Source organism: Eleutherodactylus coqui, chromosome 2 (genome assembly GCF_035609145.1).
Source record: "Eleutherodactylus coqui strain aEleCoq1 chromosome 2, aEleCoq1.hap1, whole genome shotgun sequence".
Classification (NCBI taxonomy): Eukaryota; Metazoa; Chordata; class Amphibia; order Anura; family Eleutherodactylidae; genus Eleutherodactylus; species Eleutherodactylus coqui.
The window spans coordinates 290,329,412-290,357,053 of NC_089838.1; the positions used below are offsets into that span (position 1 = coordinate 290,329,412).

Sequence of the window (27,642 nt, forward strand, 5' to 3'; positions counted from 1 at the left end):
TCTATTCCCTTATGGCACCCATGGGTGGGAAAGTGGGATGCCATACAGTGGTTGGCAAGTTCATTTAAGTTCAACAGAATGAAACCCTATTACACAACTTCAGTTCTGCCAATATCACTTGGCGATCCGTGAAGGCTTCAGCATTCTTCATGCAAATGGTAAACTCTTCGAACAGTATGCTATTGATGCTTTCTTAAAAGTTGAACAATATTGTTTAAACTGCATAAAGTTTAACCAGTCAACTTTACATGTTGAAACCTATGCTGGACTTGCTGATCAACTCGCTCACAGAGAGCCAGACATAAGTGGCCAATCAAATATATTTACCATCGGCTTTCACAGGCAGTCCTCAAAACTATTACCAAAATAAGCAAGATGTAATGGTGATGGTTCGGATGCACAGGATTTGTTCATTACTGTTACTTGCAATCCTGATTGGCCAGAGTACAAAATTAATTTTGAGGATCAACTCCACAGTCCAGACCTGATTGGACTGTTTGAATGTTTAAGGAGAAGCAGAAAGCATGGATGCAAGACCTCACAATTAACAAGCTCTTTGGTTCTCACAAAGCATTCATGTATACAATTAAGTTCCAGAAACGTGGTCTACCTCATGCACACATTTTATTGACCCTTGGCAGGGTTTCTCAACTCCAGTCCTCATGGCCCCCCAGCAGGTCATGTTTTCAGGATTTTCTCAGTATTGCACAGGTGATATAATTATTGCTGGTGCCTCACACATTGCCACAGGTGTCCGTACTATAGGATATTCTGAAAACATGACCTGTAGAGGGGTCCTGAGGACTGAAGTTGAGAAACACTGGCTTACAGAGACAGTAAAATCCAAACATGTCATCAAATTGCCTGATACTCGCTAAAATCCTGGACCCATGCGATGCACCAGAATTATATGAAGTGGTAACAAAAATGATGATTCATGGTCCATTTGGAGACAGAAACCCAACTTGTGTTTGAATGCATTGCTTCCATAATTACACAGATTCATTTGGTGGAAAAATTGTTGTTTTTAGTGGAGACTTCAGGCAAGTTCTACCTGTTATCAAACATGGAAACCAAAACGCAATCGTTGAACAGTCTTTCACAGAAAGCAAATGTTGGACTCATGTTACAGTAAGACACTTGACACAAAACATTCGAGTTGGTGCGGATGAAGTTAACTACGCCGAGTGCTGCCTTAAACTTGGAAGTGGAAGATTGCCCATAAACAACAAAATATCACCTTTCAGCATCAATGTGCCTCAAGAATGTATTTTGACTAAATACTTGATTGACAAGATTTATGGTGCCAACATTCATATAAAAGACTTCCAAACTAATTTGTCAAAAGTTATCCTTAGTCCACTTAACGAAGATGTTGAGCATCTAAACTATAAGGTTATATCTAGAGATGAGCGAACGTACTCGTCCGAGCTTGATATTCGTGCGAATATTAGGGTGTTCGGGATGCTCGTTACTCGTAACGAGTACCACGCGGTGTTCTGGTTACTTTCAGTTTCCTCTCTGAGACGTTAGCGCGCTTTTCTGGCCAATTGAAAGACAGGGAAGGCATTACAACTTCCCCCTGTGACGTTCAAGGCCTATACCACCCCCCTGCTGTGAGTGGCTGGGGCGATCAGATGTCACCCGAGTATAAAAGTCGGCCCCTCCCGCGGCTCGCCTCAGATGCCGTGTGAGTTAGTGAGGGAAAGTGCTGTTCTATTGGAGTTGCTGTAGGGAGAGTGTTTGTAGTGAGTGTAGGCTTCAAGAACCCCAATGGTCCTTCTTAGGGCCACATCTACCTGTGTGCAGGCTGCTGTTAGCAGTGGAAATTTTTTATTTTTTTTTCTCAAAATCGGCACTGCAGAGCATTGCACCCGGTATTAGGGACAGAAGTGGTGCTTAGGCAGGGAGAGTGTTAGGAGTGAGCGTAGCCTTCAAGAACCTCAACGGTCCTTTCTAGGGCCAAATTTAACCGTGTGCAGTACTGTGCTGGCTGCTGTTAGCAGTGTTGCATATATTTTTTTTCAAAAAATCGTCTGTGCAGAGCATTGCACCCTCCATTGATACTACAGGGACAGAATTGTGTAGGCAGGGCCACAACACAGTTATTGTTCATTGAATATCCGCAGTGGGGCCCTCCCTTTGCAAAAAAGCGAAAAAATTATATTTGGCCTGCCTGTGTCAGTCCTAAGGTCTCCGTGTACGTGTGTGCTGCGTGGAGAACGTACAAAAATCAACCGCAACCAGCTACGGTTTACTGCAGGCTTGCGCCATTGTCTTTCCTGACTGGCAAATACCTGCTCTGCCAGAGTTAATAACTCTGCTACACTAAAGTTGTGTGACACTTTTTCAGGGCCACACCACAGTTATAAAAGTTATTGTTCATTGAATATACGCAGTAGGGCCTTCCCTTTGCAAATTTGCGAAAAAATTATATTTGGCCTGCCTGTGTCAGTCCTAAGGTCTCTGTGTACGTGTGTGCTGCGTGGAGAACGTACAAAAATCAAACGCAACCAGCTACGCTTTACTGCAGGCTTGCGCCATTGTCTTTCCTGACTGGCAAATACCTGCTCTGCAGAGTTAATAACTCTGCTACACTAAAGTTGTGTGACACTTTTTCAGGGCCACACCACAGTTATTAAACGTATTGTTCATTGAATATCCGCAGTGGGGCCCTCCCTTTGCAAAAAAGCGAAAAAATTATATTTGGCCTGCCTGTGTCAGTCCTAAGGTCTCCGTGTACGTGTGTGCTGCGTGGAGAACGTACAAAAATCAAAGGCAACCAGCTACGGTTTACTGCAGGCTTGCGCCATTGTCTTTCCTGACTGGCAAATACCTGCTCTGCCAGAGTTAATAACTCTGCTACACTAAAGTTGTGTGACACTTTTTCAGGGCCACACCACAGTTATAAAAGTTATTGTTCATTGAATATACGCAGTAGGGCCTTCCCTTTGCAAAAAAGCGAAAAAATTATATTTGGCCGGCAGGCTTGCGCCAATTTATTTCCTGCGTGGGAAATCAAATCACTGGTAATACAGCATGCTGAGGGGTAGGGGTAGGCCTAGAGGACGTGGACGCGGCCGAGGATGCGGAGGGCCAAGTGAGGGTGTGGGCACAGGCCGAGCTCCTGGTCCAGGTGTGTCGCAGCCGACTGCTGCGCGATTAGGAGAGAGGCACGTTTCTGGCGTCCCCACATTCATCGCCCAATTAATGGGTCCACGCGGTAGACCTTTATTAGAAAATGAGCAGTGTGAGCAGGTCCTGTCGTGGATGGCAGAAAGTGCTTCGAGCAAGCTATCATCCACCCACAGTTCTGCGCCGTCCAGTGCTGCAAATCCGAATCCTCTGTCTGCTGCTCCTCCTTCCTCCCAGCCTCCTCACTCCACTACAATGACACATGCTCAGGAGCGGGAACACTCCCAGGAACTTTTCTCGGGCCCCTGCTCAGATTGGGCAGCAGTGGTTCCTCTACCACCAGAGGAGTTTATTGTCACTGATGCCCAACCATTGGAAAGTTCCCGGGGTCCGGGGGATGAGGCTGGGGACTTCCGGCAACTGTCTCAAGACCTTTCAGTGGGTGAGGAGGACGATGACAATGAGACACAGTTGTCTTGCAGTGAGGTAGTAGTAAGGGCAGTAAGTCCGAGGGAGCAGCGCACAGAGGATTCGGAGGAAGAGCAGCAGGACGATGAGGTGACTGACCCCACCTGGTGTGCAACGCCTACACAGGACAGGTCTTCAGAGGGGGAGGCACGGGCAGCAGCAGGGCAGGTTGCAAGAGGCAGTGCGGTGGCCAGGGGTAGAGGCAGGGCCAGACCGAATAATCCACCAAGTGTTTCCCAAAGCGCCCCCTCGCGCCATGCCACCCTGCAGAGGCCGAGGTGCTCTAAGGTCTGGCAGTTTTTCACAGAGACGCCTGACGACCGACGAACAGTGGTGTGCAACCTTTGTCGCGCCAAGATCAGCCGGGGAGCCACCACCAACAGCCTGACCACCACCAGCATGCGCAGACATATGATGGCCAAGCACCCCACAAGGTGGGACGAAGGCCGTTCACCGCCTCCGGTTTGCACCGCTGCCTCTCCCCCTGTGCCCCAACCTGCCACTGAGATCCAACCCCCCTCTCAGGACACAGGCACGACCGTCTCATGGCCTGCACCCACACCCTCACCTCCGCTGTCCTCGGCCCCATCCAGCAATGTCTCGCACCGCACCGTCCAGCCGTCGCTAGCGCAACTGTTGGAGCGCAAGCGCAAGTACGCTGCCACGCACCCGCACGCTCAATCGTTAACCGTCCACATAGCCAAATTTATCAGCCTTGAGATGCTGCCGTATAGGGTTGTGGAAACGGAGTCCTTCAAAGCTATGATGGCGGCGGCGGCCCCGCGCTACTCAGTTCCCAGTCGCCACTACTTTTCCCGATGTGCCGTCCCAGCCCTGCACGACCACGTCTCCCGCAACATTGTACGCGCCCTCACCAATGCGGTTAGTGGCAAGGTCCACTTAACTACGGACACGTGGACAAGCACAGGCGGCCAGGGCCACTACATCTCCCTGACGGCACATTCGGTGAATTTAGTGGAGGCTGGGACAGAGTCAGAGCCTGGGACCGCTCACGTCCTACCCACCCCCAGAATTGCGGGCCCCAGCTCGGTGGTGGTATGTTCGGCGGTGAATGCTTCTTCCACTAAAGCACCCTCCTCCTCCTCCTCCTCCTCAACCTCTGTCTCGCAATCTAGATGTGTCAGCAGCAGCAGGACGTCGCCAGCAGTCGGTGTCGCGCGGCGTGGCAGCACAGCGGTGGGCAAGCGTCAGCAGGCCGTGCTGAAACTACTCAGCTTAGGAGATAGGAGGCACACGGCCCACGAACTGCTGCAGGGTCTGACAGAGCAGACCGACCGTTGGCTTGCGCCGCTGAGCCTCCAACCGGGCATGGTTGACAACGGCCGTGTGACAACGGCCGTAACCTGGTGGCGGCTCTGCAGCTCGGCAGCCTCACACACGTGCCATGCCTGGCCCACGTCTTTAATTTGGTGGTTCAGCGCTTTCTGAAAAGCTACCCACGCTTGTCAGACCTGCTCGTAAAGGTGCGCCGGCTCTGCGCACATTTCCGCAAGTCCCAGACGGACGCTGCCACCCTGCGCACCCTGCAACATCGCTTTAATCTGCCAATGCACCGACTGCTGTGCGACGTGCCCACACGGTGGAACTCTACGCTCCACATGTTGGCTAGGCTCTATGAGCAGCTTAGAGCTATAGTGGAATACCAACTCCAACATGGGCGGCGCAGTGGGAGTCAGCCTCCTCAATTCTTTTCAGAAGAGTGGGCCTGGTTGGCAGACATCTGCCAGGTCCTTCGACACTTTGAGCAGTCTACCCAGGTGGTGAGCGGCGATGCTGCAATCATTAGCGTCACCATTCCTCTGCTATGCATCTTGAGAAGTTCCCGGCAAAGCATAAAGGCAGCCGCTTTGCGCTCGGAAACCGAGCCGGGGGAAGACAGTATGTCACTGGATAGTCAGAGCACCCTCCTGTCTATATCTCAGTGCGTTCAGGAGGAGGAGGAGGAGCATGAGGAGGATGAGGAGGAGGGGGAAGAGACAGCTTGGCCCACTGCTGACGGTACCCATGCTGCTTGCCTGTCATCATTTCAGCGTGTATGGCCTGAGGAGGAGGAGGAGGAGGAGGAGGATCCTGAAAGTGATCTTCCTAGTGCGGACAGCCATGTGTTGCGTACAGGTACCCTGGCACACATGGCTGACTTCATGTTAGGATGCCTTTCTCGTGACCCTCGCATTCAACGCATTCTGGCCACTACGGATTACTGGGTGTACACACTGCTCGACCCACGCTATAAGGAGAACCTTCCCAGTCTCATTCCCGAAGAGGAAAGTGGTTCGAGAGTGTTGCTATACCCCAGGACCCTGGCGGACAAGCTGATGGTAAAATTCCTATCCGACAGCGGTAGTGGCAGAAGACGCAGTTCCGAGGGCCAGGTAGCAGGGCAGGTGCGTAGATCGAGCAGCATGTACAGCCCAGGCAGTGCAACAGTCTTTAAGGGCCTGGCCAGCTTTATGGCTCCCCAGCAAGACTGTGTCACCGCTCCCCAGTCAAGGCTGAGTCGGCGGGAGCACTGTAAAAGGATGGTGAGGGAGTACGTAGCCGATCGCACGACCATCCTCGGTGACGCCTCTGCCCCCTACAACTACTGGGTGTCGAAGCTGGACACGTGGCCTGAACTAGCGCTGTATGCCCTGGAGGTGCTTGCTTGTCCTGCGGCTAGCGTCTTGTCGGAGAGGGTGTTTAGTGCGGCTGGGGGAATCATCACAGATAAGTGTAGCCGCTTGTCAACCGACAGTGCCGACAGGCCAACACTCATCAAGATGAACAAAGGCTGGATTTTCCCAGACTTCTCTTCTCCACCAGCGGACAGCAGCGATACCTAAGCAATACGTAGGCTGCACCCGCGGATGGAAGCTACGTTCTCTCTCACCATCCAAACGGGGACATTTCTGCTTCATCAGTCTGTGTCTAATATTCCTCCTCCTCCTCCTGCTCCTCCTCCTGAAACCTCACGTAATCACGCTGAACGGGCAATTTTTCTTAGGGCCACAAGGCTCACTCATCTAATTTTTCGAAACAATTTTTATATGTTTCAATGCTCTTAAAAGCGTTGAAAGTTTAACTTGAACCAATTTTTCGTTAAACTGGGCTGCCTCCAGGCCTAGTTACCACTTAAGCCACATTAACCAAAGCGATTAATGGGTTTCACCTGCCATCTTGGTTGGGCATGGCCAATTTTTACTGAGGTACATTAGTACTGTTGGTACACCAATTTTTTGGGGCCCTCACCTACAGTGTAATCATAGCAATTTGTATGTTCTTCGCCTGCACTCATGGTACAGAAGTGTGTGTGGGGTTGGCCTACACTTTAGCTACATAAATGTAACTTGGGCCTTGGCTATACTAAGGCTACTGAAATGGAACTAAGACTGCGCTCCCACTATACTGCTGCTTCAGAATTGTTACTGGGGCCTGTCTTGAGTGCTACTATTGCTGACATGGAACGAAGACTGCGCTCCTCCTATAATGCTGCTAGTGATATGTTAGTGGGGCCTGTCCTAATGCTACGGCTGAAATGTTACTAATTCTGGGCTCTGCCTATACCGCTGCTAATGGTATGTCTCTGGGGTGTGGAAACAGAGGCTTCCCAAAGACATGATGGCGGCGAGGCCATTTCCCACCAACGCGGTTACTGTTAAGGTGCATATAACCACGGACACGTGGAGAGGACACGTAGTGCCTCAAAAACATCCCCCTCCTCCTCCAACAGGGAAAACATTCTTGGCAAATGCCTTTGCATTGGTTCGTCTGGTGGCAGTCCAAGAATTTCACCTTTACCGACACCATCCCCCCGCCACGGCCCACTTAATCCTGGCCGCATTCCGAAAACCAACAAAATACAACCGTGCTACTAGGTCCGCAGTCACCACCACATTACCACCAACGCGGTTACTGTTAAGGTGCATATTACCAGTCTGACTGGGGCATGCAGACACCTTGACAGAATGAATAGTGTGTGGCACATAGGTTCCCCATTGCTATGCCTACGTGTGCAGCTCCTGATGGCGGTGGCACAGGATTATATTTCTCATTGCTTCTGTACAGCATTGTGGGCTATCGCCCCGCCCCTTTTAAAGAGGGTCGCTGCCTAGCCGTGCCAACCCTCTGCAGTGTGTGCCTGCGGTTCCTCCTCATGGCAGATGCACTTCTAAATAGACATGAGGGTGGTGTGGCATGAGGGCAGCTGAAGGCTGCGCAGGGACACTTTGGTGTGCGCTGTGGGGGGGAGGGGGGGCGGTTGGTCAGCATGTAACCCAGGAGAAGTGGCAGCGGAGTGTCATGCAGGCAGTGATTGTGCTTTGTTGGAGGTAGTGTGGTGCTTAGCAAAGGTATGCATTGCTAATGAGGGCTTTTCAGAAGTAAAAGTTTTTGGGAGGGGGGGGCCCCACTCTTGCCGCTATTGTGGCTTAATAGTGGGACCTGTGAACTTGAGATGCAGCCCAACATGTAGCCCCTCGCCTGCCCTATCCGTTGCTGTGTCGTTCCCATCACTTTGTTGAATTGCCCAGATTTTCACACATGAAAACCTTAGCGAGCATCGGCGAAATACAAAAATGCTCGGGTCGCCCATTGACTTCAATGGGGTTCGTTATTCGAAACGAACCCTCGAGCATCGCGAAAAGTTCGTTCTGAGTAACGAGCACCCGAGCATTTTGGTGCTCGCTCATCTCTAGTTATATCCCGAATTAATGGTAGCTCAGTAACTTTTAATTCAATTGATTTTATTGAGTGCGATGATCTATCTACAGCAGTCAACCATCCAACTGAGTTTCTCAATTCACTTACTCCTTCAGGCTTTCTACCCCCTAAGTTAACTCTAAAAGTTGGAGCTATCATAATGCTGATTAGAAACCTTAACTTGAAAGAGGGCTTATTGAATGGAACTCGGTTAAGTGTGAAAGAGATTCAAAATCATTGCCTGGTTTGTACTGCTATACCCGGTGAAGAAGCAGGATTTGAGGCAATTATCTCGAAAATGAAGCTAACATCTCCTGAAACCGAGTTGCCCTTTTTATTTACAAAGACAGTTTCCGCTTTGACTGGCCTTTGCGATTACGATCAACAAATCTCAGGGACAGACTTTCAACAATGTTTGAATTCACCTTGAGTGCCCTGTGTTCATTCATGGAATGTTGTATGTAGCTTTTTCGAGAGTCACCAAGAAAGAGAGCTTAAAAGTCTAAATATACCCTGATTTACTTCAAGGGATACGCTCCGATGGACGTTTGTACACTGAAAATATAGTTTATCTTGAAGTCCTTGCCAATTAAAATAACCAGTTCTTAAAACCTTTACTACAATTTTCCAAACATTTTATGTTCATGTAGAGAACGTTGGCTCAATCTAGTAAAATAAAAATATATACATTATAAAGAAAATGACCCAAAGGCAACGCCAATCAAAACCATCGCCGTATGTACCCTGTAATCCAAAAGTGTACATATTATATATCAAAAGGTCCGAAACAAAATGGGGAACCCATCCCCATACTTAATTTTAGTGTAAATATACGAATTTAAAGAAAAACTATAAATGTTAAAAAAGCAAAAAAAAGTCAGGGAATAAACTATATATAAAAAATAGGCGTATGTCACAGGAAAAAAAAAAACACACCAAAAATGATTTTGGTAGCTGAAGACAAAAAAAATAGGATGGTAGAACCACCACATGGGTAATACCTAAAAAGTCTCTGGTCCTTTAGGTATGAAACAGCCTGGCATACAAAGGTATTTTTGAGGAGGTTAGATTTTTTTCTAGTCCCTTTTGTGAAAATGTATCAACAGGTTTAATAGTTACAACTGTAAACCATTGCACAAAATGCCAATTTGAGAAATGCCAATCAGAAAATGATTTGTGCTCTGCTACAAGGGAATCCGTATGGGTCAATCATGATCATGGGAGGGAAATCAGAGCTCTAGGCCTCCATACAAGTCCTGTAAATGAGGACGATGGAAATCTTTCCCTTATCTCACTTAATCGTTCAACAGCAACAACTGGGAAGCTTTCATGTCTATGGATGTAGTTCATATGACTTTCCCCAATGCTCCAGCGTGTTAGGAATACAGTAACGAGCACAACCTTATTAATGAAGGTCTTAAATTGTTATCATTTCAGGTTCCCAAGTCCTCTCAGGAGCTGACCTGTGTCTTCTGGGACCCTAAAAAGAATAATTGGAGTGAAGACGGATGTATCAAAAAGTCTTCTGAATCTAATAGCACACACACGACATGCTCCTGCAACCATTTATCCAGCTTTGCATTACTTTTGATGCCAGCAAAACATGAGGTAATTAAGGGCTATGATTTTGAACAAAGCTAAGTGCAAATGGACCTCTAATTTACTGTTCCATTGAAATTTTGATCAGTGGTGATTAAGGAGAGTCAGTTGTGTTATGGGTCACTGCTGGGGTTGTACGAAAATTGCAAGTGACCACCTATCTGTAGGATAGGTGATAACTTGCTGATCGGTGGGGGTTTCACTCTAAGAACCCCACCAAGCTGCAGAACAGGACTCCCATGTCCTGTTCTGCCTGTCACTGTGGGGGTTGCTTCTTCCTCTGCAGTGATGTCAGTATATAAACAGTGCTGACTGAACATTCGCAGACAGTGCTCCAATAATTTCAATGAGGCTGACGGAAATACCCAAGCGCGTGCCGCTTGAATATCTCTGGAATCCCATTGAAAATGAATAGAGTGCAAATGCGCTTGAGTGACCAGCACTGCATTCAGTCTCCTCCTAACTGTGGGGAGGTTTAGTAAGCCCACCGTGAGAAGGATGGGGGACATGGGATCTCAAGACTCCCACTGATCAGCAAGCTACTCCCTGGATAGGAAATAACTTGTAATCTTGCTTCAACTCCTTTAAAATTGTTATTTGCTTTGTTTAAATGGGTTATCCCACCAAAGACAACCTCTTGGAAAACATAGCCACCAGAGCAATGAGCAGATCACTCCAAATGCCGTTCCTGGGACACTCAACTGATTTTGATGAGGGAAGCCATAGCCAACCCAACATTAGTGCAGGAAAATGTAGTATTTCATAGTAGCCTATAAGATGAATGACAATCCATGTAATACAAAAGCATCTCGAGCCCACCAGAAAAGTCCCATCTCTGCTAGGGCATATAGATGCAGTATTGCAATGTGCTGCCCAGTACCCGCCAGTAAAATTTATTTTAGGGGTCCAATAAACAGTTGTCATGCAAATATTGCTATACTCTGCCTATTAGTATGTATTGCGGAGGGTATACAGTGCCTGCACCATTCCTGTGGGCGTTGGGGGCCCACTAGGAGATTCACCTGTTCCCCTATGGACCAGTCTGAGCCTGTATAAGTGGGTTATCTTGATTAGACAACCCCTTGCATAAGTTACATTTCAACGCAAGGTAAGACCCAAACAAGGAGATGATAAAACCTAAACAATCCAGAGAACTGACCGCTGAACATGATCATATAAGGGATTTTGCCCCACTCACTGTAAAGTATAAGAATATTAGCGGCCCCAAGGAGTTCTGTGACCATATAGACCACAGATGTCTCCTAATATTCTTACTACACATTATTCCGTGTAGTTGCAGCAGAATTTCTTTGAAGACTGATTGGTGGTATCTGTCCACCATTGATTGCTGATAACTGAACCTCTTCTTGAATAATAATAATAATAATAATAAACTTTATTTGTATAGCGCCAACATATTCCGCAGCGCTTACATAGACAGGGGGGATACAGAAAGACAAAAGTACAAACATTACAGAACCACGGTTACAAAGTAATCAATTGATGGAAACAATAGGGGTGCGGGTCCTGCTCCAACGAGCTTACATACTACAAGTAATGGGGTGATACAGAAGGTAAAGGGGCTGGAGATGTGCACGGTATGGCGAGGTGGAGAGTGAGGGGTGATATACACATAGACAATGGTCAGACATTTAGCCGTGTGACGGCAGAAACAGTATGACTGCAGGAGCGGTTTATGATGGCTAGCAGGGATTGCAGTCAGTAGGTCAGGGAGCATGTTATCAGGCAGAGTACAGAGGGGTTTGTTTTAGGGAATTCGGTATGGAATTCTTGAATGGAGATGGAGCACCATTTTCCAGCCAATCAGTGGTTGGCACTGGAGAATTCGCTTTCTACAAAATGAAATGGCAAAAGACCGTAGGAAGCTGGAAAGTGAGGTCTGTGTGACCTCATCTTTGTGTAGCTCTCAGGTACACATGGGAACTGGTGTAACTATGGTGGGCAGAGGTAGCACTTGAGTTGTACTTGAGTCCTAGTATCTGAAAGGGCCCCAAGGCGCCTCTTTAACATGAGAAGACACCATTATTATAAATGGCACATGGTAGATGTGGGGACCCTGTTACATATTTTGCATTGGGGCCCAGGACATTCAGTGATGCCTCTGGGTACGAACACCAGAATGTGAGGTTTTTGAATGATTATTATTATAACATTATTACAGACATTAACATTTTTTTCATTAGTGCGTATTAGAATTATGTAATCCTCCATACAGACAGTTCATGTGCCCAAAATTATCTGACAGTAGTTCATTATAGTAATGAAGTGTAATTTTGACATCACCAAAGACCAACCCATTACTATCACTAAAATCTACTGCCATGAATCCTTCAAATTAATACATATCCCTAGCAATCTAGAGCTGTTGGTAAATTAGTGAGGGATGGGGTTTTAACCAACTGGCACCCCCAGAGCACTAGGGAGTCCTTCACTGGGCCAGACAGAATACTTGGCTGAGAGGTCTACAAGCTGGCCCCATTTGGAGGTGACTTTGGAAACAATCCCTTGATACTAGGCTCTATTTCTCATAGATAATGTCTTAGATCTTACTGATCATATGTGAGGTGTGTGCAATGATAACAAGAAAGATTATGATGCAATGAAACGTTGTGTACTTGTTTTGTGTAAGTGGAGGGGGACCCTCAGTGAGTCCAACGTAACCCAGTCCCGTACAGATTCTAACAATGTTATGAAATATTTCATTATTATTATTTGTCTTCATAGAGTGATCCTGGTCATGACATTGTTTCTGAGATTGGCCTAAGTCTGTCTATCTTCTGCTTGATGCTGTCTCTTCTCACCTTCATCCTCTGTCGCTCCCTGAGGAGCGCTCACACGTCTGTTCTGACAGCTTTGTGCAGTTGTCTTCTCCTGGGTCAAGTTCTGTTTTTGGTGGGATTTCGTGGAACAAGGTACAAGGTAAGTTGCCCAGAATATCACTCGGTTAGTTTCCTGGTGGACGGTCTTTGATGAAGCTACATTTAAAATGAAATACTGTGGAAGGAAAGTCATTGAGTTACAACTGCGTCAGCCAAGAATTTATTTTAAGAATTTTGGGTTTAGTGTGTAACATTAAAGGGGTCTTCCCATGACTTAAAATTGCTTCACAACCACTCTGTCCTTCCTGTTGCGGCTGACCAGAACACGTGACAGCTGCAGCCAATCACTGGCCACAGCAGTGGCCTTCTATAGCCAGTGATTGGTTGCAGCAGCCAGGAAGGATAGAGTGGTTGTGAAGCAATTTTAAATCATGGTACAATACCTTTAAGAAAAGTCTAGCATGGTAAATTAATACTGCTTGAACCGTAGTAGACCCCAACTTCCTCTTGTTTATCTGGTATCTGTTTTCTCATGATAGATCTGTTACTCCAGTTAAAGGGGATCTCTGCTTTGGACAATCTTTTTTATTACAAGCCAAACTTCTGACTGTGCTTTTTTAATAGTAATATTAATCTTTATTTGTATAGCGCTAACTTATTCCACAGCGGGGAGCTCAATCAGGATGGGTGGGGTGGTACAGGAGGTATGGGGGCAGAAAATGTACATGATGGACGTAATTGGAGGGTGGGGGACTAGGTCAGGGGAGTTGTATGCTTTTTTGAAGAGGTATGTTTTTAAGGTGTGTCTGATGTTCCGTGCATCAGGGATTGTCCAGATGTTTTGGGGTAGAGCGTTCCATAGGGTCGGTGCTGTTCTGGTGAAGTCCTGGAGGCGAGCATGTGAGGTTCGTATTAGGGGGGAGTCAAGTCAGAGTGTGTTGGCAGAACGGAGCATGCAGGCTTTCTTCATAAATACCTCATGTAAAATTTCTGTATTAATAAAAATTGTACTAAATTAAATATGTAACTGTTTTTTCTTGAAACCGGGGTTCTAGTTGGTACGTTTCGAACTCCACCCAAAACTGACATTGACTTCACAGCCTTGGTTACAAAGGTCTCTGGCGATAAGCTGATTACTGGGTGGCCTGCTACTAGGATTCCAGAAATCAGCTGTAATTTGGAGAGCTACCTGGCAGCAAATGTTCAATTCCCCTGCAGTGCCACCACAGGCGAAATAAGGCATAACACTCATGTGAGATCAATGAGTTTTATGTGTAATGCATAGGCATGCTAGATCTTTGGTGCCACACTTTTCTTTGGGTAATAGATGAGGGTCTTGAATAGAGGATTCCTAACTATTAACTCAAAATTTTCAAAATGGGTAATTGAAAATGAGGTTTTTAAACCAGATAAGCACTTTAGGAATAAGTGCAACACCACAAACTACTGACAATTGATTATTCCATGCTTCATTAGAGAAAGGGCTCTACTCTATATTCCAGGTAAGGGGACTAACTCGCTGTAGGATATTGATGGCATATTGGTAGGATATTACATCAGTGTCAAATGGGTGTAGGTAATAGCTGTGTTCCCTGCTGACTGCTAAAATGAAGTGCTATTAGCTGTTTACAAAGAAATTCCATGCTTAATTACTGTTAGAGGGCCCGTTTGTGTCCAGATGGAAAGTCAGCACTTCATGCCTGCCCGTGTTCTAATAGTACTTGCTTAAGAAATAATATATCTCAAAGTAAAGTAACTCTGAATTTGCACTAAGAAATCTGAAGTCTGTTATTGTGATAAACTGTGCATGTTTTCATCATTAATTCTGCTTCCTGAAGTCCCTTCCCACCACCAAACATATGCACTGAGGTACCACACTACACTTCACGGGAAAGAAAAGTCTTATTTTTTTCCCCCCATTTTTTATTATTATTTTGTCCAGCACAGGCCTTGACTTGTATACAGGCTGGCATCATGAACTGACAACTAACATCTTGCCCTGCCTGACTTCGCGGGTAGCACCCAAAAGCCAGAAAGCTATATTGTTATTTTTTCAGGCTACATTCTGCTGTCCATGAAAGACAGGAGTAGCTATGCCACTGTGATATCCACCATTTTTCACTGCTCGTGTCCTCCACTGTATGGCTGGTTGCACCACATTCCTGAAGCGACTGTCACTTCAATCTTGGAATATTGTGGCAGATTTACTAATACTGTCTAATAGAAAGTGTAAACTTAGACAGTGTTAAAATGCGTAACATTTATCACAGTGGTTCATGCTGAAAGATAAATCTGGACCATCTTTAGATACTACTATCTAACTTTTTTTTACTAATTAGTTGGCTTAGTTTTTGCCAGATCTTGCCCCATGTCACATTGACGCTATATCCTTCTTCCTGCAAAGTCCTGCCCCCTTTTCAGGTGCAGCAAAAAAAATGCCTGAAAGTGTTTAAAACCTATTAGAAATGTAGTGCAAAGTGTCTAAGACAGTTTTCTGGAGAAATTTTTTCCAGAAATCTGGCACATTTTCAATAGCAAATCTGCCCCACTGTGTTTACAATGATTAGAGATATGACAGTTACATATTGTGGTTTGCCAACAGTGTCTTAAGTGAGATTACGCCTTTAATATAATGGTAAAAGGGTCCTCTGCTTCTGACAATCCTTTTTTCTTCTTCGACAATAAACCGATCACAAAGTGTCCTCTTGCTGAGAACCCCAGTGATCAGCTGTAATCTGTAAGTAAATATTCAATTTCCCTGCAGCACCACCAAAGTGCAAATTAGGAATTACATAGTACTCATTCATATCAATGTGGCGTCAGTGTAATATAGTACCAGATCGTTCCTCCAGAGTTAGGCCTCATGTCCACGGGGAAAATCAGGCCCACTACGGATTCTCCATGGAGAATCCGCAGCGGGTCCCTCCTGCCCCGCGGACATGAGGCATTAAAATAAGAATAAACTCCCCTGCTGCGGGCTGTGCGTGTCTTCCCTTCTTCGTGGCCGGATCTTCTTTCTTCAGCCCGGCAGATGTGCTCGGCACGCCGGCTGCGTTCCGCGCGCATGCGCCGGGCACATCCGCCGGGCCGAAGAAAGAAGATCCTGCCGCGAAGGAAGGAAGATCTGCATCACCCAGAGCAGGTCAGTTTAATTCAGGCGCGGGTCTCCTGCGGATCTGGACGGCTTCCATAGGCTTCAATAGAAGCCTGCGGGAGCCATCCCCGCGGGAGACTTGCACTTAAATGGAGCATGTCCATTTTTTTCATGCTACAGAATTTTTTTTATTCACTTTTATTGACCATCCGCGGGTATTTATCTACCCGCGGGTGGTCAATGCATTCCAATGGGGCGTGGATCCGCTGCGGATTTTAATTCTTCTTTTCCCCGTGGACATGAGGCCTTAGAGATGCTCTTTGTTACTACTCTTCACTCTGGGCAAGAGATGAGCTTCCTGAAGTCTTGCATGTTGATGAGAACACTTACCCACTGCTCATAAAATATACTTCTTATCCTCGTATGTTTCACATCTTCAGCTTTCACTTTCTTCTTCCACATTCCATACAGATCCTCTGCTCTATCATTACCGGTGGCCTCCACTTCTTATTCCTCTGTGCCTTCTGCTGGATGTCCATAGAGAGTGTTCTGTTGTTTATGACCGTCCGGAACCTACGAGCTGTCAATTATATGACCTCTCGGCGCTCAAATTTCCCAGTGATGTGTTTGCTGGGTTTTGGGATTCCTGCTATCATTGTTGGGATCTCCGCAGCGGTTCAGCCACATGGCTATGGCACAAAATTCTAGTAAGTCCTTTTCAGGCTTATCTAAGTCCAGTGAGCTATTTTTCAGATGTCTAAATTATATTTCATTTGTGAACCTTACAGTAGACACTATGCACTCTGGTAGGTGGCATTCTCCAGGCAAGTTTACGTGGTGTCCTGCTTCATATTTCAGGTGTTACTCCTAGATACTTAATAGCACTTACAATTGAACAGGGCAGATCTAGTGGATCAAAGGTTTCATTTCAAGCAAAAGCATCCCAGGGTGTAGGTGCAGCACGGGAGAAGTCCATTATTGATTTTCTTTATGAGTAGTCTTACTACTTTCATAGACTTTACATGAATGAATGCTATGTGTGACAGCCAAACACTTTTTATTAAAAGAAAGATTAGATTCTGCCAGAGGAAAGTTATTCCTTCACTTTTCTCTTCTTTGGACCACCTGTACACGAGTGTATTTTGGGCCGTATAAGGACATGCACAATACAATTTTGTCACACAGACCAATGATCCACGTTAAAAACTCATGACATGTCTTAGACGAGAAATAGGGGATACTAATGCACCGCCTCTACATAAATTGGGCAGCACACCGACTTGTGACCATGTGCTGCCTGGGGTAGGTTGCAGTTGAGGCTCTCAGACACATTTGGACACACAGCTAGTGCGCACCTAGCCTTATTCTTGTAGGATCTGATCTTGCCCTTGGCACAATACACACTGCTCTCATATGGGCAATTCAAACAAGTGTATACATGAGACAGATGATCATAGACTTCCATATGGGGTACGTTATATATGTGCAGGGTTTTCTTTTTTTTAATAGGGCCCTTATCCCACCACTCCCCATTTTTAGGCCATTTCTCTCCTCCTTATATATATTTATGAAAACATAGATAAATGTGTCCTTTTATACCCAATTTATTATGTCAGAACACTGCCTTATAATGGCAAATAGCACTATTGTACAGTCTCACATATCAATACTAGGACTGACAATGAAGTGGAATGATTTAACTCTCTCCTGTCAGATAAATCCTGGGGTTCTACTTCTCAAGGACCACTTAAAAAACAAGACCCTGGGCAACTGCCCAGTTTGCCATATGCTAAAACTGGAATGTGGAACGCTTATGTTGATCCAGTTATCCTCTTCTGCTTCCAATAGGGCTAATATTGGAAACAGTATGAGTAAAATTACATTACAGGCCTAGAAAAGCTTATTATTAGATGTATAATATAAGATGAACCTCCATAAACGTTTACATTATATCTTATATTTCCTACAGTTGTTGGCTTGAGCCCGATTCTCTGATTTGGAGTTTCCTTGGTCCGGTCGCTGTGCTCATCATCGTAAGTACATACTATAATATCAAACTGATCATCAAAAGAGTTAAAACACATTTTCCCACTTATAAAGTCATGGCATATTGCTAGCATATGCCACCACATTATGATCTGTGGGGTTTCTACCTGTGCAACCTCCATGATCCTGATAATGAAGGTGCCACAGTGCTGGTTTGGAGCTACATTGCCTTCCCTGTTTTTCCTGCGGTCCAGCTTCCTGGCCACCACTGGGCTGCAGGAAAGCTCCATTCAGGTCAGTCGCAATGCTGAGTTGTGGAATTATAGCTCAGAGCTGCATTTATAATTGTGTTGGTTGTTAGTGGAAATTGTAGTGGCCCAGTACATGCTTTCATGGCCCCCTCCATACATGTATGTCTTATGTAGGTGCACTGTGCAAAATTGTCTTGTCATTCTGTTATGTGTATTGCACAGCTGCAGCAAATGAGAGGTTAATATCTGCAAACTGTGAGCTGACTGTCTGTAAATGTAAAAATTCTATCCTATCACGAGGTGCGAGTGAATGTATAAATGTGAGTGCTTGAGAGCAGGAAAAGGGTTGTGGTAGTTGTTGTTCTTCCATCGTGCTCCATCTTCTAGAGCTGAGAGAGAAAGTACAGAGGCACATGGGGGCACCTTCAGCCCTCATGTGTTGAAGATGGAATAGGAGGAGAGATTTCCCGAACGCAAGGATCAGCATGATCAGTAAGTGAGCCCCAGAGAGCGAGAGCGTGTGCCAGTCCTAAGTCTTTCCTACACAAGGCCCAGTGCAGAGGTACTCTTCCAGTTCTTTCAATTGTTCACGCTCAAGTGTCCAGAAGTCTGGGACCTTTGGGTGGAGACACACATCTTCAATTGTCACACACACAAGCGTCCTGAAGTCCGGGATCGCTGTGCGGAGGTACTCATCTTCGAGTCTGTCTGTATATATCTATAACGCTACCTGCACTTGGAACACTGTCTATTTTTGCCTTGCATTGTTAGAGTGTTCATTCAAGTAAAGTTATTCCAGACCCTGACCGTTCCCAGGAACCTGAGGTACTATACTCCTGTCTGTGGCTCGTATATGTTCATGCCGGGGGTACCGGAACGGTGGCATCACCCGTGACACCCTCATTGCCTGTTCAAATGTTTATTGGCATCCCCATGCTAGGGGTGTCTGGAAGAGACCCAGCGCTGCTCTGGCCATGTCTGTGTGCGTCCCTCTGGGAGAGAGGGTGGTAAGAGCAGCCGTGACAAGCCAGCATCTTGCCTTCCCAGTATCTCAGTTTATGCCATGTGTCCGCAGTCACCCTATGGGACGCTGCAAAAATGGTAAATATGTGCATCAAAATTTATATTCCTAACAGCGTAGTAAATATTCAATATCGCAGTGTCATCCTGGATGAGTTAGTTTCCTCTATACCAGATAAGTGCTCGGTGCTTGATGTAAAAAGTACGTTTTCCAGATGCCAATCACCAGAGCAGGATCAGATTCTGCAAATAATGCTGGGTGAGGTCAGCTCTGAAACCTGCAGAATTATGAATGCAGCTCTCGATAATGAAGGATGTAAGGATCACAGCAAGAGAAATAATGAAGTGTATTATAGAGTAACGAAACACACTATAATATAATGAGTGAAGTCAGCAAGAGCATATGCCCAAAGTCATGCGTGTCTCCTATTTCGGGTACATTCTACTGTATACATTGGCTCTGCACTACCTGTTATACTTTGCTCATCTATCTTGTTTACTAGATCTGTTTAATTAATCTACCAAAGATCTTGAGATTGGGTGTGTTGTGCAAGGAGCATAGGCTTGTCCCAATATCTACACTATTTGCCATTTCCATTGACTTTGAAGGGTCGCACACTATGCCAATGTCCTACCATGGTAACCTGATTTGCATTAGCGCTGTTAAAGCTGTATTCTACTCCAGTTGGACCAGCTCTGGGCTGCCATCTTCACCTATTATGCTATGCTGCCTATTCCCTTTGTGCCATACTTCTTTCCTTTCGTCATACAGTCCTCCGTTATGCTTGAGCAAGACGCAAGTTGGTCAAAATGTAGAGCAAATTCTATATTTCCTATTGACTTTGCTGACTATATTATTGTGTTTGTCTTATGATAGCGAACGCTTCCACTTCACTTTGACCGTACCGTGCTGTTCGCTTTCTATACATCATGTTTTGTACAGTTCAAAGTAAAAATCATCCTTTCAGCATCTATTAACGTGTCAGTATATAATGACTAGAGATGAGCGAGTATACTCGCTAAAGGCAATTGCTCGAGCGACCATTGCCTTTAGCGAGTACCTGCCCGCTCGAGACGGAAGGTTCGGGTGCCGGCAGCGGGCAGGGAGCTGTGGGGGAGAGCGGGGCGGAACAGAGGGGAGATCTCTCTCTCCCTCACCCCCCCCCCCCCGCTCCCTCCAGCTGACTGCCGCTACTCACCGCTCCCCCGCGCCGGCACCCGAACCTTCCGTCTCGAGCAGGCAGGTACTCGCTAAGGGCAATGCTCGCTCATCTCTAATAATGACGGATGTAGAGGTGGATGTCGGATTCCGAACCCTCTCCACCTGCTCCTTTCCATATCATCACAGCCACATATCATCACCATATAGTGCACCTACCTGTAATGTTGAACTACATACCTTCAGAGACAAACACAGGACCTTCACAGGGAGAATATCAAGTAACTGTAACTAAGGCCAGGCTCACACGAGCGTAATTTCATTGCGTATTACTCACACAATATACGTGCGCACAATACGCGGAGTCAACGAAAATACATTGATTTTCAAGAATTCAGTCACACTTGCGTGTAGTGATTGCGTGTAAGGGCTCATTCACACAGGCGTATGCGTAAATTGCAGCATTGCATTTGCGTATCCCTCCAATTTTCCATGCGTACGTGTGTCTTCTTGCACACGTATACATGCGTATGTACATTGTATGTTACGCTCGCAAGAAAAAAAAAAAAGTCAGCTGTAAAAAAAAAAAATTATTATACGCAACATGCGTGATAAACTCAACCGTTACGCTAGAACCTACGTTGGCGTTACATATCATACGCAACCATAGAGAACAATAGGGCTCTTCCGCGCATAATACGCGATAAAATTCCACGCGTAACATGCGATAACGTATATAATGACTATACATAAGTGTGAATGGATCAATGAAAATCCAGTTACTTTCATTTTTTCATTAACTCTATTCACCGCATAATACGCGGTGAGAATACGAACCATGTGAATGAGCCGTAATACTTGAATAGTTATTTCCAGGTGGCGGCTGTGTCTCTATCTCTACTTTTACATGGGGATTTTTTCCGAAACCAAACCACTAGAGATGAGCGAGCGTACTCGTCCGAGCTTGATACTCGTTCGAGTATTAGCGTGTTCGAGATGCTCGTTACTCGTGACGAGCACCACGCGATGTTCGAGTTACTTTCACTTTCATCTCTGAGACGTTAGCGCGCTTTTCTGGCCAATACAAAGACAGGGAAGGCATTACAACTTCCCCCTGCGACGTTCAAGCCCTATACCACCCCCCTGCTGTGAGTGGCTGGCGAGATCAGGTGTCACCTGAGTATATAAATCGGCCCCTCCCGCGGCTCGCCACAGATTTGTTCTGACATAGAGGAGGGAAAGTGCTGTTGGTGCCGGAGCTGCTATAGGGAGAGTGTTAGGAGTATTTTAGGCTTCAAGAACCACAACAGTCCTTCTTAGGGCCACATCTAACCGTGTGCAGTACTGTGGAGGCTGCTTTTTGCAGTGTTGCACTTTTTTTTTTTTTTTTGTATATCGGCCGTGCAGAGCATTGCGCCCTGCAGTAATTATACATACTCCAGGGCCAGTAGTGGTGACGCAGGGACAGAAGACATATATTTATTGAATATAGGCAGTGAGCCTTTCCAAAAACATTTGTGGAAAAAAATCTATTTGGGCTGCCTGTGACTGTCCTCAGTGTTCTGAGTCTCTGCTGGGGGTAGTTGTCCTCCTAATTCATACGCAGGCAGCTAAGTGTTACAGCAGGCTTGCGCAAAATTATTTCCTGGCGTTCCGTAAGCGAAGTCAGCCTCCAACCACAGGCCAATAAGCGGCACATTTAATTACAGCGTTCTGTTTCTGCACTACTGGTAATACACCATGCTGAGGGGTAAGGGTAGGCCTAGAGTACGTGGACGCGGGCGAGGACGCGGAGGCCCAAGTCAGGGTGTGGGCACAGGCCGAGCCAGTGCGGTGGCCAGGGGTAGAGGCAGGGCCTGACTGAATAATCCACCAACTGTTTCCCAAAGCGCCCCCTTGCGCCATGCCACCCTGCAGAGGTCAAGGTGCTCTACGGTGTGGCAGTTTTTCACAGAGACGCCTGACGACCGACGAACAGTGGTGTGCAACCTTTGTCACGCCAAGATCAGCTGGGGAGCCACCACCACCAGCATGCGCAGGCATATGATGGCCAAGCACCCCACAAGGTGGGACGAAGGCCGTTCACCGCCTCCGGTTTGCACCACTGCCTCTCCCCCTGTGCCCCAACCTGCCACTGAGATCCAACCCCCCTCTGAGGACACAGGCACTACCGTCTCCTGGCCTGCACCCACACCCTCACCTTCGCTGTCCTCGGCCCCATCCAGCAATGTCTCTCAGCGCAGCGTCCAGACGTCGCTAGCACCACTGTTTGATCGCAAGCGCAAGTACGCCGCCACGCACCCGCACGCTCAAGCGTTAAACGTGCACATTGCCAAATTGATCAGCCTGGAGATGCTGCCGTATAGGCTTGTGGAAACGGAGGCTTTCAAAAGCATGATGGCGGCGGCGGCCCCGCGCTACTCGGTTCCCAGTTGCCACTACTTTTCCCGATGTGCCGTCCCAGCCCTGCACGACCACGTCTCCCGCAACATTGTACGCGCCCTCACCAACGCGGTTACTGCCAAAGTCCACTTAACAACAGACACGTGGACAAGCACAGGCGGGCAGGGCCACTATATCTCCCTGACGGCACATTGGGTGAATTTAGTGGAGGCTGGGACAGAGTCAGAGCCTGGGACCGCTCACGTCCTACCCACCCCCAGAATTGCAGGCCCCAGCTCGGTGCTGGTATCTGCGGCGGTGTATGCTTCCTCCACTAAACCACCCTCCTCCTCCTCCTACGCAACCTCTGTCTCGCAATCAAGATGTGTCAGCAGCAGCACGTCGCCAGTAGTCGGTGTCGCGCGGCACGGTAGCACAGCGGTTGGCAAGCGACAGCAGGCCGTGCTGAAACTACTCAGCTTAGGAGAGAAGAGGCACACAACCCACGAACTGCTGCAGGGTCTGACAGAGCAGACCGACCGCTGGCTTGCGCCGCTGAGCCTCCAACCGGGCATGGTCGTGTGTGACAACGGCCGTAACCTGATGGAGGCTCTGCAGCTTGGCAGCCTCACGCACGTGCCATGCCTGGCCCATGTCTTTAATTTGGTGGTTCAGCGCTTTCTGAAAAGCTACCCACACTTGTCAGACCTGCTCGGAAAGGTGCGCCGGCTCTGCGCACATTTCCGCAACTCCAAGACGGACGCTGCCACCCTGCGGACCCTGCAACATCGGTTTAATCTGCCAGTGCACCGATTGCTGTGCGACGTGCCCACACAGTGGAACTCTACGCTCCACATGTTGGCCAGGCTCTATGAGCAGCGTAGAGCTATAGTGGAATACCAACTCCAACATGGGCGGCGTAGTGGGAGTCAGCCTCCTCAATTCTTTACAGAAGAGTGGGCCTGGTTGGCAGACATCTGCCAGGTCCTTGGAAACTTTGAGGAGTCTACCCAGATGGTGAGCGGGGATGCTGCAATCATTAGCGTCACCATTCCTCTGCTATGCCTCTTGAGAAGTTCCCTGGAAAGCATAAAGGCAGACGCTTTGCACTCGGAAACGGAGGCGTGGGAAGACAGTAAGTCGCTGGATAGTCAGAGCACCCTCATGTCTATATCTCAGCGCATTGAAGAGGAGGAGGAGGAGGGGGAGGAGCATGAGGAGGAGGGGGAAGAGACAGCTTGGCCCACTGCTGAGGGTACCCATGCTGCTTGCCTGTCATCCTTTCAGCGTGTATGGCCAGAGGAGGAGGAGGAGGAGGAGGATCCTGAAAGTGATCTTCCTAGTGAGGACAGCCATGTGTTGCATACAGGTACCCTGGCACACATGGCTGACTTCATGTTAGGATGCCTTTCTTGTGACCCTCGCATTACACGCATTCTGGCCACTACGGATTACTGGGTGTACACACTGCTCGACCCACGGTATAAGGAGAACCTTTCCACTCTCATTCCTGAAGAGGAAAGGGGTTCCAGAATGATGCTATACCACAGGGCGCTGGTGGACAAACTGATGGTAAACTTCCCATCCGACAGCGCTAGTGGCAGAAGGCGCAGTTCCGAGGGCCAGATAGCAGGGGAGGCGCAGAGATCAGGCAGCATGTACAGCGCAGGCAGGGGAACATTCTCCAAGGCCTTTGCCAGCTTTCTGGCTCCCCAGCAAGACTGTGTCACTGCTCCCCAGTCAAGGCTGAGTTGGCGGGAGCACTGTAAAAGGATGGTGAGGGAGTACGTAGCCGATCGCACGACCGTCCTCCGTGACGCCTCTGCCCCCTACAACTACTGGGTGTCGAAGCTGGACACGTGGCCTGAACTCGCGCTGTATGCCCTGGAGGTGCTTGCTTGTCCTGCGGCTAGCGTCTTGTCAGAGAGGGTGTTTAGTGCGGCTGGGGGAATCATCACGGATAAGCGTACCCGCCTGTCAACCGACAGTGCTGACAGGCTTACACTCATCAAGATGAACAAAGCCTGGATTTCCCCAGACTTCTCTTCTTCACCAGCGGACAGCAGCGATACCTAAGCAATACGTAGGCTGCACCCGCGGATGGAAGCATCGTTCTCTATCACCATCAAAAACGGGGACATTTTTGCTTCATCAATCTGTGTATAATATTCCTCCTCCTCCTCCTGCTCCTCCTCCTGAAACCTCACGTAATCACGCCGAACGGGCAATTTTTCTTAGGCCCACAAGGCTCAGTCATATAATTTTTGTAAACAATTTTTATACGTTTCAATGCTCATTAAAGCGTTGAAACTTTCGCCTGAACCAATATTTATTTTAACTGGGCTGCCTCCAGGCCTAGTTACAAATTAAGCCACATTAACCAAAGCGATTAATGGGTTTCACCTGCCCTCTTGGTTGGGCATGGGCAATTTTTCTGAGGTACATTAGTACTGTTGGTACACCAATTTTTGGGGGCCCTCGCCTACAGTGTAATCCAATTAATTTTTAGCCCACCTGCATTACAGCTGACGTTACATCAGCTGTGTTGGGCACTGCAATGGGATATATTTATGTACCGCCGGTGGGTTCCAGGGAGCCACCCATGCCGTGGGTCCACACGGAGTTGTAACTGCATGTGTCCACTTCTAAAGAACCCCAGTCTGACTGGGGCATGCAGTGAGGGCCAAAGCCCACCTGCATTAAACATGACATTACCTCAGCTGTGATGGGCACTGCAATGGGATACATTAATGTGCAGGCGGTGGGTTCCAGGGAGCCACCCATGCTGTGGGTGCACACGGAATTCCCATTGCGGAGTTGTACCTGCCTGTGACTATTTATAAAAAACTGCAGTCTGACTGGGGCATGCAGAGACACCTTGACAGAATGAATAGTGTGTGGCACATAGGTTCCCCATTGCTATGCCCACGTGTGCAGCTCCTGATGGCGGTGGCACAGGATTATATTTCTCATTGCTTCTGTACAGCATTGTGGGCTATCGCCCCGCCCCTTTTAAAGAGGGTCGCTGCCTAGCCGTGCCAACCCTCTGCAGTGTGTGCCTGCGGTTCCTCCTCATGGCAGACGCACTTATAAATAGACATTAGAGTGGTGTGGCTATGAGTGCAGCTGAAGGCTGCGCAGGGACAGTTTGGTGTGCGCTGTGGACACTAGGTCGTGCGCGTGGGGGGGGGGGAGGTTTGGCAGCATGTAACCCAGGAGAAGTGGCAGTGGAGTGTCATGCAGGCAGTGATTGTGCTTTGTTGGAGGTAGTGTGGTGCTTAGCTAAGGTATGCATTGCTAATGAGGGCTTTTCAGAAGTAAAAGTTTTTGGGAGGGGGGTGGGCTACTCTTGCCGGTATTGTGACTTAATAGTGGGACCTGTGAACTTGAGATGCAGCCCAACATGTAGCCCCTCGCCTGCCCTATCCGTTGCTGTGTCGTTCCCATCACTTTCTTGAATTTCCCAGATTTTCACAAATGAAAACCTTAGCGAGCATCGGCGATATACAAAAATGCTCGGGTCGCCCATTGACTTCAATGGGGTTCGTTACTCGAAACGAACCCTCGAGCATCGCGATAATTTTGTCCCGAGTAACGAGCACCCGAGCATTTTGGTGCTCGTTCATCTCTAGAAACCACGTATTTTGGACAGGTGACCCGAAGAGTTAATTGAAAAGTTGAACACACCCTATAAAAAGGGCCTAAGCGCCTCCTCCTGAGGGTAGATATCTGCCGCTGTCAGGACTGCAGGAAAGAAGAATGGCATAATGAGGTCTGCCTCTCCTGGCCTCCTAACACAGCAGCACATATACCCACGGGGATGTAGCAGGATGCAATAAGGGTGGGAAAAACTGAACGACCAAAGGAAAAGTCTTTTCCATGAAGGGATTTATCTTACACAAAAGGTATGTTGTGTGCTCCATGTTACTGAAGTACCTGAAAGGTATGGAAAAGTTATGGATTCACCTCACAGGGGGGGGGGGGCCTTGGGTTTACCCAACTCCCCCCAATCCAAGTCACCCAACTGAAGGTTGCTCAGGAAATCACAGGACTCCTTTTCCAGTCGTTTTAATCGAAGTTAACAAATAACAGGGCTGTACATACAGATACAGTAAAAACACAAGTAATAATAAAGATGGCTACGCAACGCGTTTCGGGGTTATAGGGACCCTTCTTCAAGCCTAGCCCCAAAACGCGATAGTGTCGTTGGATCTGTGAACATCAGCAGATAAATAATAACATGAGAGTTGATTCCGCTTCTATGGGGTCTATTGTCACATTTTTTTCCCCCATCGTCCTCTGACACTGACTGCTATGAACACTAGACTTTGAAGACTGCTGATTCGCAGGGCCTTTTGAATGTAGTTCTGAATGTGTCCATAGGTATAGAGAGATTTTCTTTGTATTCCCCCTTGTTACAACCTTCATACTGTGCATATATTGTAGTCCACTATGATTACGTGATTGAAGCCATTTGGATATACTCATTATATAAGCCCTTATACCTTCTCTTTTATGTTATTCCTCTTCTTCCTAGTCCAACACCACCCTCCTGGTCTGCACCATCGTACTCCTCAGGAAGCGGCTCGCCACTCTGAACACAAATGTGTCCACCCTGAAGAACAGTAGGTTAGTATGTGAGGGGATCCGGGCATTGGTATGGTAATACTCCACGACCCGCTGCTGCCGCTACGGTGAGAGGTGATGAAACCTATAAGAAGTAACAGGATAAGAAATACCACCTGGAGATCTAATATACGTTTCTTTACAACTGTGTTTTAGTTTCCATTCACTTCATTCCTGATTTTCCTTTCTTGCCCCTTCAGGTCACTGACGTTCAAAGCCTTGGCTCAGTTATTTATTCTTGGCTGTACTTGGGGTATTGGCTACTTCCAATTTGGAGAGGGTGCCGTGGTCATATCCTATATATTCACCATATGTAACAGCCTGCAAGGCGTCTACATCTTCCTTGTACATTGTATCCTGAATAACCAGGTAATGATTGCTTGT

General features: G+C 47.3%; 2 protein-coding genes across 3 annotated transcripts in view; both read left to right on the forward strand.

The window, feature by feature from the left end:
- The window catches only part of ADGRE5 (adhesion G protein-coupled receptor E5), a 367,255-nt gene that overhangs the window by 90,483 nt on the left and 249,130 nt on the right, over positions 1-27,642 (forward strand). The window lies entirely within an intron of this gene.
- The window catches only part of LOC136613168 (adhesion G protein-coupled receptor E3-like), an 81,465-nt gene that overhangs the window by 51,822 nt on the left and 2,001 nt on the right, over positions 1-27,642 (forward strand). The window contains exons 13-18 of the mRNA XM_066594013.1: positions 9,739-9,909; positions 12,646-12,840; positions 16,306-16,541; positions 17,804-17,867; positions 27,170-27,261; positions 27,459-27,627. Of these exons, the coding sequence (XP_066450110.1) occupies positions 9,739-9,909; positions 12,646-12,840; positions 16,306-16,541; positions 17,804-17,867; positions 27,170-27,261; positions 27,459-27,627 (927 nt within the window). The remainder of the gene's footprint in view (positions 1-9,738; positions 9,910-12,645; positions 12,841-16,305; positions 16,542-17,803; positions 17,868-27,169; positions 27,262-27,458; positions 27,628-27,642) is intronic.